Raw genomic sequence first — 22185 nt, 5'->3', positions numbered from 1 at the left:
TTGGAATAATGGATCCAATGTTAGATTTTAATACCATTTATAATTTGTAATATTCCTTCGTAGATTCCAATAAACAGATTCCTTTAGAGACTATTCTACAGGGTGGATTTTGACTTATATAAAAGACTACAATAAAGGGTCTCTGATAACTTTATAAAAGGTTCGTATAAAGGCTTCTTTGTATAATCCTTATAAAATCCTATACATAAATGCATTCGAAGCGATAAAAATCTACTATAGACTCCTATTTCCTCCTACCAGTATATTCTCCTTTAGGGACACCGTTATATGACTAACAAGTGAAAAAGCGTTAAGATCGGCCGGGCCGAGCTTTGGATACCATAGATACGCTGACAGGTGCTAGAAATGAAAATATTGGGAACATACCAAAAAGTGGACCTATATCGACATTTCTAAGAATACGGATTATGTAAATCATAATAAAAATTTCAGAAATTTTTAATGGATAATTATACCCTCAGCCTTATGGCTAATGAGGGTTTATACACTGTAACACGGTGAAAATGTGCCTCATCGAAATATTGGTTCTCGGCCCCAATGTTTCTTTGGACCAAATCCGTTTCAGAAAATTAAAATTTCATCCAAACTTTGCGCAACTTATTATTTCTTTCAAACTTAGTTCAAATTTGAAGATGGGGGAATATAGGTCCACTCCTTCTGGAACCTCCACACGGGGGCTAGGTCTAAATGCGGCTATAGTTCATTATCGAATTTTACGTTCTAATTTTTTATCTCGCTATCCTCCGCTGGTGAAATGATTACAAAACAGAGTCTTAGAACCAAACTCAAAACGCGGAACAAATCAGTTAACTATTTAAATATAAAAAAGGGGGTTATATGGGGACTACCCCAAAAAGGGGGCGAATATTAATAATTTGTTACCCTATACAACTACATAATACCAAATTGCAGCAAATTTGGTTGAAAAACGCGCTCAATAACCCCAAAATACCGAAAATTGGGGGTACGCTTATATGGGGGCTATTCGAAAAAATGGACCTATATTCATAATTTTTTGTGGAAAGTTTTGGTGGCTATCCAGAACTCAAAATACTAAAATACAGCTAATTCGGCGGAAAAATACGATCAAAACCCCCAAATTAGGAGGTACCGTTATATGGGGGCTACCAGAAACAGTGGATCTATATTTATAATTTTTTGTGGAGAGATTTTGCACCCAATAAAAACTCAATGTATCAAATTTCAGCGAATTCGGTTGAAAAACGCGCTCAAGAACCCCAAAATACCGAAAATTTGAGGGTACCCTTATATGGGAGCTATGCCTAAACGTGGATCGATACAGCCCATCTTCGAACTTGACCTGCCTGCAGACAAAAGACGACTTTATGCAAAATTTTGACGATCTATCTCAAATCGTTTAGACGCTAGAGTGATTACAACAGACAGACGGACAGACGTCTGGTGGAGAGTATAAAAAGATACCGTTATATGACTCTTTCAATGTTCCTCAAAAGGATTGATATATGCTCCTATAAATATACTTTTATAGACTTCTATGAAATACCCTTTTTAGGTTTTTGTGAAGGACCCATTACAATCGTTTATAAAGGATCCTTTATTGACCTCTTTAAAGTACTTCTTTAGATGCTCCAATAATAGAAGCTTTATAGGCTTTAAAAAGAGACCCTTTATAGGCTTCTATAAAACCTCTTTATAGGCGCCTATGAGGCCTCTATAAAGAGCCATTCATAGCTTCATATTAAGATTCTTAATTGTCTCGTGTATGCTCCTTTTATAGGCTCCTATAAGTGACCCTTTACAGGCTCCTAAAATTGACACATTATGAGAACCGTCTATAGGCTATGAGTTACCCATTATAGACGGTCCCTTGGGGGACACTATAAAGGCAAAACAAAACCAGTGAGCGGAGCAGTATATTCGGACGGGGCCGACAATACGATACCCTACACAACTATCACGGATCTCTAACTTTCTGCTAATGTTTATTCACTACCCACTTGCCCGATTAGAGGTCAACAACACCTCTTCCTTTGTGATGTTCGGCTTATAATTGTGGCCTATATATCTTGACTATAACTGGAAACTCATGGAACATTTCAAAGCCATCAGCGCTATATTTCCGTCCTCTAGTGTGGTAATGGGTTACTAAATAATATGTGAATACGTAAGCACCTATAAATATTTAAGTGTAACTCCAACATCCGAGTACATACGACAATATAATTGATATCAATTTAAAGGTCGACCACTCCTCTTGGATATACCATCAACTTTTCCGGTCTATGTCCTTCAGGAGTAAATACACCAAAAAATACAAATTTTGTAATTTTTCACACAAAAGTCGTGGTCCCCTTGACCCGCAAAATATTGACCGATTTTTGTCAAAACAGGCATGCTTATTGTTCGACCCGATCCCATTCTCTAAAAAAAAATTTAGCGATGTTCGGGCTATAACTGGGGCCTCTGGAGCGACCAGAAAAACCGACAAAAATTAAGTATTTTCCATTTCATCACCTAAATATCAAACGATATTTACCAAAAACAATAGGGGTCTTCATTGGGCAGAACCCATCCTACATGCAAAATTTCGTGAAGATTGGTCCATAATTGTGGCCTGTATCGTGTTTACAAATTATAATGGACAGATGGACGGACGGACACACATGTCTAGATCGACTCAACTAGTCGAGATATGACGATCGGTATACCTTAAAGTCTAGGACCAATATTTCGCGGCGTTACAAACTCTTGGGACTGCACAAAGCTGTAATACCCTGGCAACATAGTTGTGTAGGGTATAAAGACTCCTAGGTATCTTATAGGAGCATTCAGATTTTATTTAAAATGAAACTACACAAAATTCCTTATAGTTCTCTATTAAAGTACCCCTTTAATAGAGGACTATAAAGTTCACATTTAAAGGGGCCTACTAAAGGTTTTTCTGTAGGACCCTCCAATGTAGGAGTATTTGAAAGCTTCCAAAAGAGCAGTATTTGCTTATATATAGGCCCACAAAAAGCCTTTTATAGTAACCGTAAAGTGTAATTGCTTGGGTCCTATAAAGGGTGTACTATAGACTTCAAACAAAATGACATTCTAAGATTATTAAAAAGTTGATTTTATTGACTCGATTAATCATATATCTATTAATTCCTTTAATTAGGTAGACTCACAAAAATTATTCTTTAAATATCTTTTAAATAATATTTAAAATTTAACAACGAAACAAAAACAAATCATTAATTACATTAATTTCCCTTTTTATACGGGGGTATATGGAACCCCAATATCTAATATCTCGTACATAGATACTGAATTGTTCACTGACTTTCTTTTTCTACTTGATTCGTTGTTATTGTTTTCGTTGATGTTTTTGTTGTTGTTGTTGTCGTTTGCCTTATAACAGATGATTTATTAACGCAACATTTTGATGCTGTGCAAAAGTAACCACCAACATGCTGCTACGCCGTCTATACAAAAATAAAAATCACCCTTTTTACAACCACCCTCTCTCTCACACTTAACACCCTCAATGAGGAGGCCAACAACACAAGAAAACAGCAATAACATTATCATTATCATAAAACAACAGCAAACCACCACAAAAAAAGCACACACTCACACACAATTCAAAGTAGTCAACAACACATTGATGGCATCTAGACGAGTTGGCCGATTTCTTCTTCGCCATGTATTTCTTATGCATTAATACTCATCCCGCTCACTCTATCTCTCTCTTTAGTTCGATAACGGCTACACTCTGTGAAAGCATCTCAGTGAAAAACACATTAATGATGACAATATTTACATCGTGAAATAATGATGGTTGGAAGATGTGATACAACGACACCAACAACAAGGCAAAGCCAAAGAGACAGATGATATGGGAGAGAAGAAGAAGAACAAGCACAGCACAGCTTCGTTAAGTATCATGTAGAAAATAATAACAAGAAATTGTTGTTACTACACCTGCGCCAGTGTTCCATTTCATTCCCTGAATGTAAATTACAGAGAGAGAGAGAGAGAGAGAGAGAGAGAGAAAATCAATGGTAAAAATTGTACCTTTGATGGTTTGTTATTTGTTTTGATTTGCCAGACACAGTAAGAGAGAGAGAGAGAGAGGAAGATTAAACTAAACATCTGACGGTGATTTAACCCTTTGAGCGAAAACATTTAACGTTCTGTCGCATTGAAAAGTGAAATCTAGATCAAAACAAATACTCATTTAACGCCAAAGGATATCTTAAATATATATTTAATAGATAAAAGCGAATTTCTTCAAAGAAAATATTTATGGAAGAAGAACAAGATAAATGATTAAAATCAATTGAATATTTTAATGTTGTGGCATCTCAGGGTGCCACAAAAATTCTTCGAGATTAAATTTCAAAAGTCGTTTTTGTAGCATTGGCTTATTTATAATGAACTACATAATAATTTGTTAACTATAAAGGTTTATTGATAAAATATCGTATTAAGGCAAACACAAGGCTTAACAAGTCGAGTATAAATGGCGTATGAGTAATATAGTCATATATAAAATATATTTGTTATACGTGACGAAACTATAAGTCATGGAATAGAATAACCCCATTGACTGTCACACTATAAATAATTTACAAATTTTAATTTTACCCTCAGCCTTATGGCTAATGAGAGCATATACACTTTAATACGGTTAAATTGTGCCTCATCGAAATATGGGTTTTAGACCCCATGTTTCTTTGGACCAAATCTGTTTCAGAAAATTTGAAGTCGATTTAGTCATGTCCGTCAGTCCATGCGGTGTCCGTCTGTCTGGCTGGTGCGCACAATATCTCTCAAAGGAAATATTCGTCTTCATCCAAACTTTGCACTCTTGATATTGCTTCCAAACTTAGTTTAAGTTCGAAGATGGGGAATATCGGTCCACTCCTTCTGGTACCTCCCTCACAAAATGGTCAACATTGTGCTATAAATTAATTTTATAATAACATGCAAACGGACTATACGATTTTAACGAAACTTTGTATAACCTATTATTTTTACCAAGCCTAGACCAAGTAGGAAGATAGCACCCATTGGTCCACTCCTTCTGGTACCTCGCCCTCAAAGTGTTAACATTTTCAATATTTAAAAAATCCAATATCAGCCGAATGTTATGTCCGATTTTAACCAAACTTTGCACAACCTATTATCGTAACCAAGCCTAGATCATGTAGGTAGATGGAACCCATTGGTCCACTTCTTCTGGCAACAAAAGGTCAAAATTTTCAATATTTATAAATCCAATAGCTGATGTTTGAAATGTCATATTTGATTCAAATTTTCATATTTGATTCAAACCAATTATATTAACCAAGCGTAAATCAAGTTTTAAGATGTGGCCCATTGGTCCACTCCTTCTGGTATCTCTCACACAAATGTTCAACATCCTCCGTCTGACATTTTGTATAATATACATGTTTGATGTTGAAATGTGCAGGCCACGTCTTTAGAACTAAAATTCATGACCACAACGTAAATGTTTGTGATTTCCAATAAGAAGGTTTCCAATCAGGACTTGACGACTTTGTTTAAATCTCAATCGGATAATGTAACACTTTTCAAGTGGTTTATCGCCTTTCATTTTGAGTAAACTTTATCTTGTAAGGGCGTCGCCTCTCCGGTTCTTGACTGAACTGGATAGTTTGTCTACAACGACATTTCGATTAGAGACCTTTTCGTTTTACCAAATTAGGGTGTAAAAAGGCTTATATGAGGTACTCAAAAGACCCCACGTTTCTAGGTGGCCTGTTAACTACCCTCTACATAAAACCCCAGACCAATATTTGGTATAGGATATTTTCTGTCTACAAATAACAAGTGAGGAATATTTTGTTTTTGGGCCCATAGGAAGTCTTCTGTCTACAGAAGATACAAACAAAGTTGTCTATCTTCAAAACACCTGAAAGTGGGTTTCTATTTATAGAATATTGCAGGCCGTTTTTGGATGCTTTTCCTACATCATAAGTTCGACCGGGACCTACTTTTAAAAATATAAATAATCAGTCTTGATCTAATTTAAATCTACTACAAGTAGGTAGGACCACAAAAATCCAAATTCCACATTACAGTCACTTTTTTTGGACCTAGCACTACGAAAATAAATCAAATGGTACAAAATCTTCATGGAGGAGACTATGGACCTACATTGTTTCATTTTCAGCGGAGAAGTTGTTCATATACCATGAATCTGAAATATTAAATTACAGCCACTTCCATTGATAAATGCGTTTAGGGCCATTTAAATACAAAAATGGCTAAATATGAGGGATTTGTCAAAACATAAGCCAACATTGAAATCTTCTGCAAAAATGTTTTTCGGTATAATTTTCTATATACCAAAAATGGCAGCTAGTTCCTCCAAGAAACCGGCATGCTAAATTACAGCCAATTTGGTCTGAAAATCGAAGTATTAGTAGCAAAAATTGTTCAAAATTCCAAGTTCTGTCAGAGAGATAGGCGAGCATAGACGTAGATTTTTACTCTAGAATTTATAGCAGGCACGGTCAGAGCGTAAAAAATCGGTCCTAACGTATTTGTCTTTGTGTCTGTGTCTATGGTTTTTCAGTTGGTTCAGTTGAATGTGTGTGAGAGAATAGTGATATTTGCTCTCGCGAGAGAGCACGCGTACGGAGCATCGCCCGATATTGATTTATAGTTAAATTAAAAAATAGCAAGGAGTATGGAGAAGCTCACATATATCCAGGAAAGCTAAGCTTAAAATATTCGAAGTCTGTATAAAATCGATTCTGCACCACGGATTCGAACACCATCACTAAAAAGCTATAAGTGTCCATAAACAAAAGTCTCACAATCATATCCTAAATATTCTCAACCAACATCAAAAGTGACATAGGGCTGTGTGGGTTCCTGATTACACAGCCCTATGTCACTTTTACATATATCCATAGCATTACCAGTATTGCTCTTCAAAGGAATTCCCAAGGCAGCCAACAATAACCCCAGAAATAAGACGAAATACGACGAAAACAGAGGAAAAATAACAATGGTTTGCGATCGAGCTTTAAGAGGAGATTGTGGTTTTAATAATCGTCCGGCTTTGGGTATGTTAATAAACAAAATTGTCGTTTTTGGGCTTTTGAGAATCCTCCAATACCTTACTTCTTCGAACACAACATTTGAACGACTGTCACCGTCAATTCAGAGCGTTATGGTCTGGATAATCGACTCATTTGCCTGCTATTGAAGAGTACGACTTGGAAAATACGTGGTTTTCTTAGTCGCGTAATTTCTCGTCGTAGCGATATTAGCTGGCCACCAAGATCATGCGATTTGACACAGTTCAACTTTTTTATGGGGCTACACGAAACCCCGAGTTTATGCAGATGAACCTTCAAATCATGAGCACTTAAAACCCAACATTCGTCAAGTTATGACTGAGATTTCGCCCAATATGTGTCAACAAGTGGTCGAAAATTACCTCAAAAGAATCAATGCTTGCAACAGCGTGAAGGTCAATTAAATGATGTACTGTTTCACAAATAATGTCAACGTTCAAACTTTAATATAAAAAAATAATAAAAAGGTATATAGGGCAACACTTAGATTTGCCTATGTCATAAATATACAGACGAGTACGCTTATAACGAAATTTTCTTATAGCGAACATATTTCCTGGTCCCGAATATTTTTCATATTTTTGAAACAAATATTTACTCTTATAGCGAACTAGGGATAAAACGAATTATTTATTCGGTCCCAACATACAATTTTCATTTATTTTAATTTTGTTATAACGAACTTGCTACAAATCCTCACTAAATTTAATTCGTACTCTAACGCTGGCAACCTTTACCAAAAATGCCAGCTATAATGTCATGTTAATTAAAGAAAAAGGGCGCCAATTTCTAACGGAATATATATTTTTCTTCTAAGCCCATGTTTCGCATTACCTTCGATATGTCGAACTAATTTGCTTGGTCCCCACTCATTCACTATAACCGTACTCGACTGTATATTGTCTTCGTATGATCGGTCACTTCTGACTGTACTACTGTACTTCTGCTAGGTCCGTTGAGTTCTTTACATTTTTTAAAGAATTGTTCTTTACTTCATTTAAAAAGATTTTTTTTTTCAAAAGAACAATCGAATCAAAAAGTCCTCAATATAATTTATTCTATAAAAAAACTTCAATTAAACGCCCACAATCATCATCAGCAATTAATAATTAACAGTTCCCTGGATTTTGTTTTCCTTTTGTTGTGCAGCCTGAATAGAAGAGATAACAATATCAATTCTTTTTCTATGTACTTTCACTTTTAATTAGAACACTGACATTAACCCTTCTTCCATTTGACTTTTCTTGTTTTCGCCTGTTCTCTCTTGGTACAATGAAGTCAATTAATCGTCTTAATTGCCAGGCAGTGACGCCATTTGTTATTAGGACATCGGGGGGATATTCGTTTATACATCGTGTTTTGCAATCAAAAAGTAATGCAACAGCAGCAGCATCAGAGCATCGTTAGTTTTTCAGTTAGTTGTCGTTATCGGAAAAGCCAATAAATCCTAGTCGTGCAACCAGCCAGCCAGCCACACCTGTTTGAGGAATGCGCTCAGCACCAAATACGTGCCTGAATGGAAAAGCAAACACGAAATGTGCAGGGTGTATGAGTGTATGTGTGTGTGTTTGTGTCTCGGCTGCTGTGAATCGCCGAAGGAATTACATTCGCATTTACACTTGACTTATGTGCAAAAGTAACTACGTCATCATTTGTTGTTTTTGTTTTCGTTGTTCATGCAGAAATATGCGTGAGTGCGTTCAATGAGAGAAGAGCAGCAATTGGTGCGAAAGGAAAAAAACAGTAAACAACCATAATGCACTCACAAGTGACCAAAACATAGAAGAGAACTCACACGTAGCAGTTGCAAAACCGTTAGAAAAAAAAACCAAAAAAATAAAACACAGCAACAACAGGAATACAAACATTCACACATACAATGACAGTATGTGTGTGTGTGAAGAAACATGACAACGGTATTAAATGTCAAACGCCGACAAAAGCCGAGAAAAATGGAAAGCTTACTTTCTCTGGAGCTTACTGGAGATATCCGACAAAAGTACAACACAGCAAAAATGACAGCCATAAAGAGTGACACACTCACTCCTGGTGAACACTTACACACACACACGCGCATACACTGAATAGCTGGCATGCATGCACTTTTACTGCCATCACATTCAATTGGAAACTATCAACATCCTTTTCGTTGTCGTCGGTGTCGTTGTTGCTGCTGTTGTTGTTGTTGTGTGGTCGCTTTCGTTGTAAACTTTATTTTTTAGGCCACCTAGAGGGTGTGGTTCCCTATTGCCTGAATATTGGATAGTTTGACACAGATTCCGTTAATACGAACGACGAGGGACCAAACCAAACACACACACATAGACACCCGAAGAGCAGCAGCCACAACAAACCAGCGAACGAATATTGGACCAAAGCAAAAACGATAAAATGACTGCAAAAACAACAGCAACACCAACAACCACGGCAAACATTAAAAGAAGAGCATCACTCTAACACTTTGCATTTGATTTGCATGGCGGCATGTTGTGTTATTTTGCCAGCCGTTGTTGCTTCTTGATATTCTCCATTATGCTCTAAACAAGCGGCAACACAACAAGTTAGAAAACGTAATGACACACACACAAGAACATACATGCATGTTCGCATTGGCGTTAAAACGTAAATAATGATAACAATGTGATTTGTGCTCTTTATAGGAACATCATTCAGAACCATCAGTCAGTCAGTTAGACTGGGAGGTAGACAGTCAGTCCATCCATTCTGTCATTATTTACTTTGTCACTTTTTTGTTGTTGCCTTTTTTATCTTTGTACTGTAAGTAAAATACATTGTTGTTCTTGTTTGTTTGCTATGTACTATTTATGTTAACTCGCTCAATTAAGGTATTGAAATTATGAATGAAAGTCCTTTTGTGTCAGCGTTGCCACATTGCAAACAAAAATTTGTAAAGGGGAAAATGTGGGATATTTCCCTTGGAAAAAAATAATTAAAGGGGAGTTTTTCCTTTATATCGGTCCTATGTCGAAACATTGGTCTATATTGAAAAATATTTGTAAATAGATATTTTACCCTTACAGAACAAAAAATATATACAATTGGTTAAATGCTCGAACTTGCGAACCTTCAAAATTCGTAAAAAAGTAGTTGATTTCTACAGACAATCAGACGGCCGTGGCTAAAATAAAAGTCCTTTAAATAAAGAATACAGAATAATTCCTTTATCTATAAAAAATAGAATCTCCAGGAACTCACCTCAAATAGCCCAAACTCACACATGTATTTTCTAATTATATTCCCGTTCAATTTTCCCTGTTGTCTGGCGACAAATATGACAATACACCACACTCGGTTTATGTCAATGCTTCACCATATATTTGCCTACCCAATACACCAACCATCAAACAAAAACCAAATTGAGGCATCATGTGCTACGAAAACAGGGTAACGTTGAATGTTTACACTAGCGCCACTAATTTAGACACAGTGCAACAGTTTAATGCCAGGAATTCATCATTCGACAAAGAATAACAAATGAATGATTTAATAAAATCATTTAATCTTAATTTTTCGATTCTTTGGTAACATGTTATCGACAACTATCAATTTTTTAAACCAGCTGATTTCATTCCCCTATGCCCCTTTATCTGGTATTAATAATGTGGAACGCTTTTAAATATGGTTGGTTTAATCAGAAGGCGCGTAGAAAAGGTTTCAACCAAACGCTGGAACGATTGTAGTGGATTATACAAATTGGAGTAATTAAAAATAAATTAAAGAAATTAACTATTTAAATAATGGATGAACAATTCATTCACTATCTAACACAAGCAAGTACAGCAACAAACATAGGACCAACTGCTAAAGGTGAGAGAAATGGTTGCATCAATTTTGGGTAAGCATGAGAAGATGCTATTTTCATGAAGGGGATGGCTCGCGAAGACACAAGTGTTGTTAAAGATTTTCTATGTAATTATAGGAAAATAGTGAATTTGACATCTGCCCATAGCAGAAAGTCTTAATTCACTGGCCCAGGAGGGGCCACCCACAAAAACTATTCAAGAAACACAAGTGATTTAAAAATTGCGAACAAGTCAAGCATAGGGGCTCCACTCCAAATTGGAAACATGTCAAGCATAGGGGCTCCACTCGGATCGACGTACAAGAACACAGTGATACACATTTTATGTGAGGGAAATTCATATTTTCCGAGATATGGGCTTAAGGCTTTCTCCTATGGACAGGCTCATACATGGCTACGCATTCCCAATACATTTTAAATACCATAAACCAATGAAATTGTTTTTTATGCAGTCCGTCTTCAATATCACAGACAAGCTGTTGCATTTACGTCAAAATGTTAGTTTTATAATATTTATAAATTATTATACAATACTCTTCTTATTTTTAAAATTATACCCAATTTTTTACGAACTTTCAAGGCCCATATCTCGGGAAGTATTGATTTGCCCCTAACAAATGTTATTTATTAAATATCTTTAATATTACCTCAGAATCAGAATTTTTTTTAATTTACTTTGTTTCTGGAATATAGCCCTCGTCAAAATGTTGTGTAGAGGATCACCTTGTATTTTTCTGTAATTTTTACCATATGTACGCCTCGACCCCTTATCAGGAACATATATAATTGTTTGGTGGATACGGTTTTAATGTATGCAATTATTTCCATAATTTCACTTCCGTAAGGTGTATATTGACATAATATCCAGACTTAATTTTTATTATTGTTGAAAAACGCACACATTTCCCTTTTTTATTTCAGAGGCTCTATTACAACATGCCGAAGATGAATATCTTAATGGTAATATGACCCGTTCGATATTCTATCAAATTGTTGCCCTATATCAAGCATCTCAGGAACATTATTACAAATCAACCAGTAAACGTAAATCCGCCAATGTTGAAGATCTTTTGGCCGAGATGACAGTTGAGGAGACCGATGATTTTAAAGAGTAAGCAAAAATATAGTATTTATAATAATATATCGCTCATTTGCTGCAATACAGGCATAACTCAAAAAAACGCGATTTTCCAGTTAATAATGGACGATTGTTCGCTATATTAGACCTCATGTTGTGTAAAAAATTCATATGAATATCTCTTACACACTCTAATTGAGAAGCTGTTGAAGTTCTTCTGTTCCATATAAAGTGTGAGTAAATTGGATACGCATAAAAAACTATTTTCTGCAAAATCGTTTTTTAGTTATGCCTGTCTTGCAGCAAATGAGTGATATGTTATTGCCGAAGTTGTCTACATTTTAGATTTCATTAATATTTATTGTATTTTATATTTAGACATACATATATGGATTTGTTTTATTTATCGTTTACCATCTGCTCTGTTTTATCTAATTTCAGAAATTGCCTTCTACAATATGTTAGTAAATCTCTTAAAACAATGAGCAAAAATAAAAAGAAATCACAAGATAAATTTGAAGCAATTGAAATTGAAACCGAAAGTAATTTCTTGAAGGGTATAACCGATCCCATGCAAGGCATACATAAGCTAGAAGATATCTGCAAGCAAATGCCAAAAGGTAGGTAAATTTAAACAATTTTTTTAAACAATTTTTTCTAATTTTCTACTCGTCATATTTACAGAATGGACAATTATGCAATTGTGTAAGGGACCACGTCCAGAAAATACATTTTCAGTATATCCAAAAATACACGAATATGATGCTGCGATTTATCTAACAATTTTAAAACATGCTCGCAGTGATAGATACCCAACACCGATATGTTTACGTTTCTCAAGAGATGATCAAAAGGAATTATTTGCTAATTTCGCTAGCATTATAAATCGTTTTAAACACGCCATAAAAGTAGATCCCAAAGATTGGCATACCATCGAAGCGAGAAAATTATATTGGAATATGTTGTCGGAGTTGAATACATTTATAGCTGTAAGTATTTAAGTATATTTTTTAAATGAAAGAAATGGAAGAAAGTGCAAACAATTTCAAATAAGTCGTCCTTTGCATCTTAGCATGCTCCTAATGACGACATCTATCAATCAAGTCGGCATCTGTTGTATATAACTTCAAATAACTAAATAATCCTATAACCAAATATGAAAAAAACCTTGAATAATATTTAATAATATTGCAACTTATATCTGTGTAAAATTTCATCAAACTAAGTACATTTATTCAGCCAAAATTTTGCATTTTGTCAATGAGGGTATTCAACACTAGCGATCATTCAGGTTCCTTAAGAAAAAAATAATGGGCATGTCGATTTTCAAAGACTAGTATACGTTTTTCACAAGGATATTTTTCCTATATAAAAAAAATACAGGAGAACACTATAGAATTAAAAATTATTAAAAAATATTTGTAATTACGATATTTTTGTGCCGTTCTTAAGAGCAAACATTTTTAAGAGTTTCCTATAGTCGGCATATGGCTGAATAATAAACACCTTTTCGATTAAATATAAAATTGTTGTTTTCCTAAAATGCCACATGCCGACGTTTGGAACATGACAAGCCGACTATTGGCAAAAAGCACTATTTTACCTAATGTGATTTTTATACCCTTCACCACACTGTGCTACAGGGTATTATGTCTTTGTGCATAAGTTTGTAACAGGCAAAAGGAAGCGCGATAGACCCATTGTTGCTTTTGAGAATATGCAAAAAATCACTTTCTGAGTCGATTTATACATGTCCGCCCGTCCTTTGATGTTAAATTGTAAACCAAGTACGCATTTATCATCCGATTTGGATGAAATTTGGCATAGCTCATTAATTGGGCCCAAGGACGAACCCTATTGAAATTGGGAAAAATCAGTTCAGATTTAGATATAGCTCCCATATATAATTTCGTCCGATTTATTGTAAATGGTGCACCAAAGTCCCTACATATCTTTCGATATGTACGAAATTTGTCATAGCGTACTTAATTAGGCCTAGAATGATGCACGTGAAGTTTCGTGAAAATCGGTTAAGATTTATTTTCGTCCGATTTAAGGTAAATGGTGCACCAAAGTCCCTATATATCTTTCGGTTTGCACGAAATTTGGCATAGTGTACTGAATTAGGCCTAGAATGACGCACGTGAAGTTTCGTGAAAATCGGTTCAGATTTAGATATAGCTCCCATATATATTTTCGTCCGATTTAATGTAAATGGTGCGCCAAAATCCCTACATATCTTTCGGTATTAGAAAATTTGTTCTAAACATCTGAATATTTTCTAGAGAAAAATTTATATAGAAATTATATTCATATTTTTTATAGAAATTCTATTTATATTTCTTATCTGACGTTTTTTCTTTTCTATCTTTCTTATTTCAGAAAATTCTTGCTGATTTGAAGAACTTCTTTTTTCCCTGGACATTTTTATTTACGGGCATTTCAAATTTATCATCCTGCACCAAAGTTTTTCAGGGACGTTGGGATAGAATTGATGCATTTTGCAACACATATAATTGGGATGAGCAATCAAGGATATTACTTTCATTGGCGGCATCTAATATTAGAGATATATCCGATTTGGAAATTGATGCAATTTGTTCAGTACTTACCGAAAATAAAGAACAACGAGAAATTGTAATAGATTTATTAAATGAAATGCAACAACAATCACAAAGTAAGTGTGTTAATCATAACATGAAGCTAAATTAAATCGAATTTCTTTTTTTTTTCAAAAACAGATGATTGCAGCAACGAGTGTCGAACTAATCGTTATCCATGTATATTGGTGGTCGATGAGGTATGGCTATTCTCTTTCATTTAATAAATGTTAAAATAATATCAAATATGTTTGTCCAGCGTTTAGATCATTTCTTTTGGGAAGAAATGAATGTCTATCAAGAATTTACACGCATTAATTCCATACAATGCCTTTGGAGGCTTTATAAATACTATAAAAAGGACTTACGAAATGGTTACCTTAATGTTAACATAACCACGGGTGGCTGTGTTATAAATCCCGGTAAGTTTTTTTATCTGTGGCATGTTTTTTTCATTGTCGTATTTTTTATTTCTTTTTTTACTTTTTTAGATCAAAATTTAAATAAAATGGAATTGCGTATGCGTAGCTTTTTCGAATATTGGATGCCACATTGGTCAATGATGGTTGGCCAGCGACCAACTCAAGAAGACCTATTCAATAAGTTTTTCAAACAAAATTGCTACGTGTAAGTTTTTTGTACTTTGACAAAAAGTATCGCACATAGATACAAACACTCACTATCTCTAAAGAAGTGGTGACCCCGTTAAAACTCAGTTTATTATTTGTATTTCATTTCTTCTTGTGATTGGTGTTCTTCTATGTTTGCTATCTCTTCTATATGTTCCAGTTATGCTGGTCATGGTTCCGGTCTACAGTATATAAACGGACGTAATATTGCCAAATTTCAGATGCACTGTGTGGTTTTCCTATTTGGCTGTGACTCGTCGCGTCTCCATTCGAATGGCCTGTATAGTGAATTGTTGGGACCGCATTTATACTATCATGCTGCCATGTGGTAAGTACCAAAAGAAAAAAAGGAAACAGTAGTGATGGCTGAATACATACGAGTATACTGGAGTTTTAATGCGTTTGTGTTTGTCCAGTATTATTGGAAACAAACTGCACTAGGTTACAGTATTTTGTCTTATAAAATTGGATTTGGGTTTAGAAGCAAAGCAAATTTTTTAAGCTGAGGATGTTTATAGAGTATCTAAGGATTTTTTATACCCTCCAACATGGATTACATGGATTTTCGGTTCATAGCTCATTTTTATACACTCAACCTTATGGCTAATAAGGGTATATATACTTTGATACGGTGAAAATGTGCCTCATCGAAATATTTGTTTTATACCCCATGTTTCTTTTGACCAAATCCGTTTCAGAAAATTTGGAGTCGATTTACACATGTCCGTCCGTTGTCCGTCTGTCTGGCTGGCTGGTGCGCACGATAACTCTCGAAGGCAGCAACCGATTTCAAACATTGCACAAGCTATTACCTTTACCACAAAATGCAAAATTGTGCTAAAAATTAAGTTTATAATAACATGCAAACGGACTATCCGATTTTAACAAAACTTTGTACAAATTATTATCTTTACCAAGCTTTTTGAAGACCCATTGTACCTCCCCCACATAGAGTCAAAATGTTTTTGATACAAATATCCGTCTAATGGAATGTCCGGTTAGAACCAAAAATTGCACAATCTATTACCTTTACCAAATCTAGATCAAGTTTGAAGATGGGGCCCATTGGTCCACTCTTTTTTGTTACCTCCCCCACATAGAGTCAAAATTTTCAATCTTTTTAATACAAATATCCGTCTAATGGAAAGTCCGAATTCTAGATAAGGTCCGAAGAGACTCATTGGTCCTCACCTTCTGGTACCTCCCCCACAAATGGTCAACATTTCCAATATTATTAATTCAATATCAGGCGAATGGAATGTCCGATTTGAGCCAAACCTTGTTCAACCCATTACCTTTACCAACCCTGGATCAAGTCCGAAAATGGGAACCATTGGTCCACTGCTTCTGGAACCTGCCCCCACAAATGGTAAAAATTTTCAATATTTGTTAATCCAATATCAGGCGAATGGGATGTCCGATATGAACCAAACTTTGCACAACCCATTACCTTTACGAAGTCTAGATTAAGTGCAAAGATGGGACCCAGTAGTCCACTCCTTCCGGTACCTCCCTCACAAATGTCAATATTTTATAAAATTTTATCAACATTAAATCCGAAACCTCTTTGATAAAAAACATATTTGTTATATAAAGCTAATAATAAAATCTGTGTCTAATTCCGAAGACCTCCGCAAACCATAGGCTGGAAGTATATATCTGTCGGCAAAACCGACTGGCACTTTTTTATTTGTTTATATAAGAAAAATGTTGTCCTCAATTAATAAGGACATTTTCTAAAGAAATGTTTCCTCGACAACTGACGACACTTTTTTCTGAAGAATCAAAATTTGAGTATTTTTCCTTTAATGCTTCTTTGTAGTCCAGTGTGCGCGTGTGTGTTTTTCTTTTTTTTATTGATTTACAACAGCTACAACAAGATTCAAACAATAACAACATAAATAACTAAAAACTGTATCATCTTGTTATTATTGCTTGCAGTCCTGCGTTAGTTGGCACTCTAATGCCTTGCCTAGATTCGATTATGGATAAGGTGGCCACGGAAATACTTAGTCGTTGGATAGCGCCCAAATCGCCAAATACTTTGCCATGGAATGAAATTGAAGTGAATGCCTGGGTGAAAGAGGGCATCATTAGATGTAAGTCCAAACTTCACACACACATTTATATGTGCATACATACATACACACTCTGTCACCATACACACACATCCTTAATTGTAAAATTGTCATGTGAAATTATTTATTGTACGTTTGTTGTTTACTCATTATTTTATAGCCAAAAGTGGTGGGGACAATGTTGAGGCATCTCCAACCGCCGCCATCCCCAGCAGCAGAGTTTCAGCCACAATAGCCACTACCCCCGATTATCATTTCGGCAGTTTGTGTGGCATTTTGGCCCGTGTACATCAACGCATCAGCGAACCCAAACTCTACAATACTGTGCCGTATGTGTGTCGTGGCCTACCCGTCTGGAATTGTAATGTACAGCCCATACTCTAATGATTAGTAGTATATAAGTGTTTAAGTTCGGCATGCATATGCATAAGTGTGCAACACATAAGTCCCAAGTAAAGTGTAAATATCCTGTGAACTCTCATATCCGTTCAGATAAGAATTGTTGTGTTCTACGGCTGCTGCAATGAAAACTACAGAAACGCATTGCACAAATATTTTGAATTACTTGTTTGCAATTTTGTGATGCTTTCTCCTCTGTACACTCAAACATGGCAGGAAAGTGTCTGGGCTGGGCCCACTTTTAAAGTATTAAAATCTGTTTATGAATTCCAAATTAAGTCTTAAGTTTATTGCTACCCTAAGCTGAGATAGTTCTGCATTTCTGTTGTTGTGTTTCGTTTCTTTCGTTTGTGCAACACCTGCAGCTGTCTTTCTACTTGAGCAGTGAGTGAGTGTCACTTCCGCTTCACCTACATTTATTAGCATTCGTTTGCATTGCTGTTGTTTCTTTTTGCGTTATATAGCTGCTTTCGTTGTCATCAACATCATCATCATCATCTTTGGCTGAAGTGTTTATCTAACAAAGCACATCAAAACTAACAAACAACCAGCCAGCGTGCTGAAAGCAGACGGACAAGCCAACAGATAGTCATCGTCAGATAGAAAGGTAAACAGGCAAAAACTCACTGTTATGTTAATGATCCACCAAAAAACCCCTCTACTCAATGTTTTTTATAATTGAAACACAGACAACCATCCAGCCAAGTCACAGAGGTAAGTGCAAATATTTCACTTCATTTTCTTGATAATTCCAATAGTTGTTGTTATAATCTGTTGTTTTTGCATTTCCCTCTAGTTTTCATCATCATCATCATTTCCATTCTTTGAGTGTTATTTTTGAATTAATACTTCGATGTTCTTTTAGTGTGTTATTAAAACTTTTTTTGTAAAATGCAAACAGAGTATTGACGAGATTTATACCTTTTTCAGGGATTAAAATGCTAATTGAAGTATTGCGAAGTACTTATTAAAAGTTTGTTTCGGATTGCGGGTATATGCGATTAATTAACCTAATTTAAATTGAAAGAGACTTGAGGCGTAGTAAATGATAAAGGCTACGGATACTTAAGTAAGTGTCATATCGAAATTACTTTTTTGTGGGGACCAGGTTTTGAAAAAAATCGGTTTCAGACCCTTTAGCTTGCGGGCACGAAAACTTTTGAAGTGAGTAAACCAATGTTAAACAAATGTTTCCAATAATACTACATATTATTTTCCTAACCCTTAGATCAAGTTTGAAGAAAATAGAGAATCACTTGTTCTGGTACCTTCATCCCCAGATTCTATCCTTGAACATGGTAATGTTTTTATTAGTGCACTACTTCTGGTAGCTTTCGGAAAAAAGGGGATCAAATAAGCATTACTTTTTTCGAGATATTTTGAAAACATCTAAATGCGATGAAAAGCTAAAAGATTATCCGATTTAATCAAATCTCTACACATCGTAATATATTAACCTAACGTATATTTAATTCAATGAATGATCCACTCCTTCTGTTTGGCAAGGACTAACCATTAGCCATTTCAAAAAATGACTAATCTCACATATTAATAACAAAACAGAAGTTTTTAGGACGTATAAAACGTGTTGCTGCGAAATAACACGGGTTATTGGCAAAATGTCGAACAGATTTAAATGAGATATATATTTCCTGTTCCCTATTGGAGACGGCTAAGGCCACTCCTCTGGGCTTTTCAATTACATACATACGGGTATCAGTTGGAAGAAGGATATCGGAGTCTATCCATGTGGAACAAGAATGTAAGCTTGCGATTATTTACCCAATAACTAGTTGACGATTGTAAAGCCATACCCTATTTGGACTTTCGGACTATATCTTTTGATATTTACCAGAACACTGCTTCATATAACAAAACAAGTGAGCGCAGCAGTGTAGTCGGATGTGGCCGACCATACGATACCCTACACAACTACCACGGAACTCTAACTAGCTGTGGATTTTTATTCCGTACCTGGACAGTTGCTCTCTCTTTCCCGATTTGAGATCAATAGCACCTCCTCCTAACACTAACATATTTTCCGAATATTATGTTCAATACACAGGGACAGTATTGAACATAATATTCGGAATAATATTCGGAATTACATGTCCATATTCCCTTTACCATGGGTAGTGTTGTGATGTTCGGCATATAATTGTGGCCTATAAATCGAATCAAAAAAAAAAAAAAAAAAAAAACGCAAACAATTTTGTTTCGGTCCATTTCATCCCAAAATTATTAGCTGATCATCATCGAAACTTATAGGCGTTGTCCTTGGCCATAACTGGAACTTCATGGAAAATGTCAAAGCCATCAGCGTTATATTTCCGCCCTCTAATGTGGTAATGGGTTACTAAATAATATCTGAATAGGTAAGGACCTGTAAATATTTAAGTGTAACTCCCACATTCGAGTACAAAATTCGAGGGCAAAATTGCGTCCTCTGGAGCGACCAGAAAAAACTACAAAAATTAAGTATTTGGTCCATTTAATCCCCTAAATATTAACCGATCTTTACCAAAAACAAAAGGGGCCTTCATTGGCCAGAACCGATCCTACATGCAAAATTTCGTGAAGATTGGTCCATAACTGTGGGCTGTATTGTGTTTACAAATTATAATGGACAGACGGACGGACACACATGTCTAGATCGACTCAGCTAGTCGAGATATGACGATCGGTATATTTAAAGGTGGGTCTAGGAACAATATTTCGCGGCGTTACAAATTTTTGGGGCTGTACAAAGCTATAATACCCTGACATAGTTGTGTAGGGTATAATTAGAAAGCTAACGAATTAACGAGGGACTGGATAAATTTCTTATCGAGTACTTTAACAGGAAAGGATTTCACGAATATTCAGTAAACATTACTTTTGCCGATCTGTATTCTGGATAAAAAAGTTAGTGCCTGGCCGTCAGCAATATTTTTCTCCAACTAAATTGACGGTAATAATAATGTTTGTTCGTCTTTTAGGATATTCTTATTGGTATTCTGAGAATTTTGGACACGATTCCCAACCGAGTTGACTATCATAAAAATGTAACTCTCCTCAAAAATTATTATCATCATTGATCGACTTTTCAGAATATCCTCCAAATGTCGGTACCCTTTTATATGCGATTTCTAATCGAATTGGCTTTATATAGATATTTTAAATTTTAAGTGAGTAACAAATTTTCATACCGACCTAGAGCTTAACACCTTTATCAACTGTTCATTCTTGTACCACTCTAGTAGCCTATGTTGCAACTATGTTTTATTGTTGTTATTATTCGAGTCATAAAATATACTGCGTTAAATAATAGCTGTCATATATTATCAGTTTTAATCGAAGGCCATCAAGTGGCCTATACGTTTAGCTTAAGAGTTTATTTAAAACCCCCTTGAGGTGTCTAATGCCCATATATGTACATATATAAGAATTTGTTAAGAAACCTGCAATAAAATACTTTAGGCTAATTATAAATTAAATATTAAATAAAGACATACATACACACCCACCAAACGTATATTTTTTCTACTATTTTCTTATCCACATTATATGTTCGTCTGAATGTCCTTCATCGCTTTCTGTCTTGCGGAGATATTGTAAAATATTAAATCTTTGCTTTTAACCCGCATTTATAAGGTACACAAAAAATATAAATGTAACATTTCATTTGAAATCTTTTGTGAGATCAAAGGCTGGTAGGTCACAATCAACCGACCGGACCCGACACGACACGTCCTGGCCGGACCATTTGTACTAGCTGCAATTGTTAGTTTGTATTTTTTTAGTTTGGTTTATAAGTGATTAACTTGAATGCTGCTGTCCATTGCTGCATTATAACAAAAAAATCTCTGCATTCAAATAGATATGTCAGAGTAGCTGATGGTCGGTACTTGTTGGCGATGTACGGACATATAACACTTAAATAGTCGACAGGAATGTGATGACATATGGCATGTGTCGCATCAAAAAAATGAAAGAAAAACGTTTCATCACTCTTTAGAATAGAATGGAATTTGTGAAAAGATAAAATAAAATACATCAAAGAGAACGTTGGGGAAAATAAAATGAGACTAGTTGTTGCACCGTTTACACCAATTATAACAGATATTTGGGAAATTTGAAGCATTAGACAAGTTTGTTACTTAATGAGGATACGATCATACTACCATGATACCACTCCTTTTGATACGTGGAATGACGAATGCTTGAACAACAAACGGATCACATTTTCCATTCGGTGGGTATGTTAATAAATGAAAATTTCATATTTGAGGTTTTGAGAATCTTCAACACCAAAAAGGTATATATTTATTTTTAAAAATTGTACAGATGATTTTATTTTTAAATAAATTCCATTTAAAAGAAGGAGAATTAAAGACCTCGTCTCCAAACTCCAGTAGTTCATAGATCATTTTATTTTTAAATAAATTCCATTTAAAAGACCAAAGACATATATACATAAATCAAAAACAGCA

The 22185-nt window shown here is 35.2% G+C and overlaps 1 protein-coding gene across 1 annotated transcript; it reads left to right on the top strand.

Moving 5' to 3' along the window:
* Positions 1–10864: 10864 nt before the first annotated feature.
* Positions 10865–17698, top strand: LOC133330955 (uncharacterized). The gene is made up of 11 exons (XM_061539352.1): positions 10865–10934; positions 11851–12040; positions 12449–12627; positions 12692–12996; positions 14390–14684; positions 14749–14807; positions 14867–15029; positions 15099–15234; positions 15397–15564; positions 17178–17368; positions 17475–17698. Exons 1-11 carry the CDS (start codon positions 10865–10867, stop codon positions 17696–17698), a joined length of 1980 nt encoding a protein of 659 aa, XP_061395336.1.
* Positions 17699–22185: the final 4487 nt, after the last annotated feature.

Source organism: Musca vetustissima, unplaced genomic scaffold (assembly GCF_032173495.1).
Source record: "Musca vetustissima isolate MV318-11 ecotype Yass unplaced genomic scaffold, APGP_CSIRO_Mvet_v1 utg22990, whole genome shotgun sequence".
Taxonomy (NCBI): domain Eukaryota; kingdom Metazoa; phylum Arthropoda; class Insecta; order Diptera; family Muscidae; genus Musca; species Musca vetustissima.
Note: the sequence above shows the minus strand (reverse complement) of the source record. Positions and strands in the feature narration are given on the sequence as shown.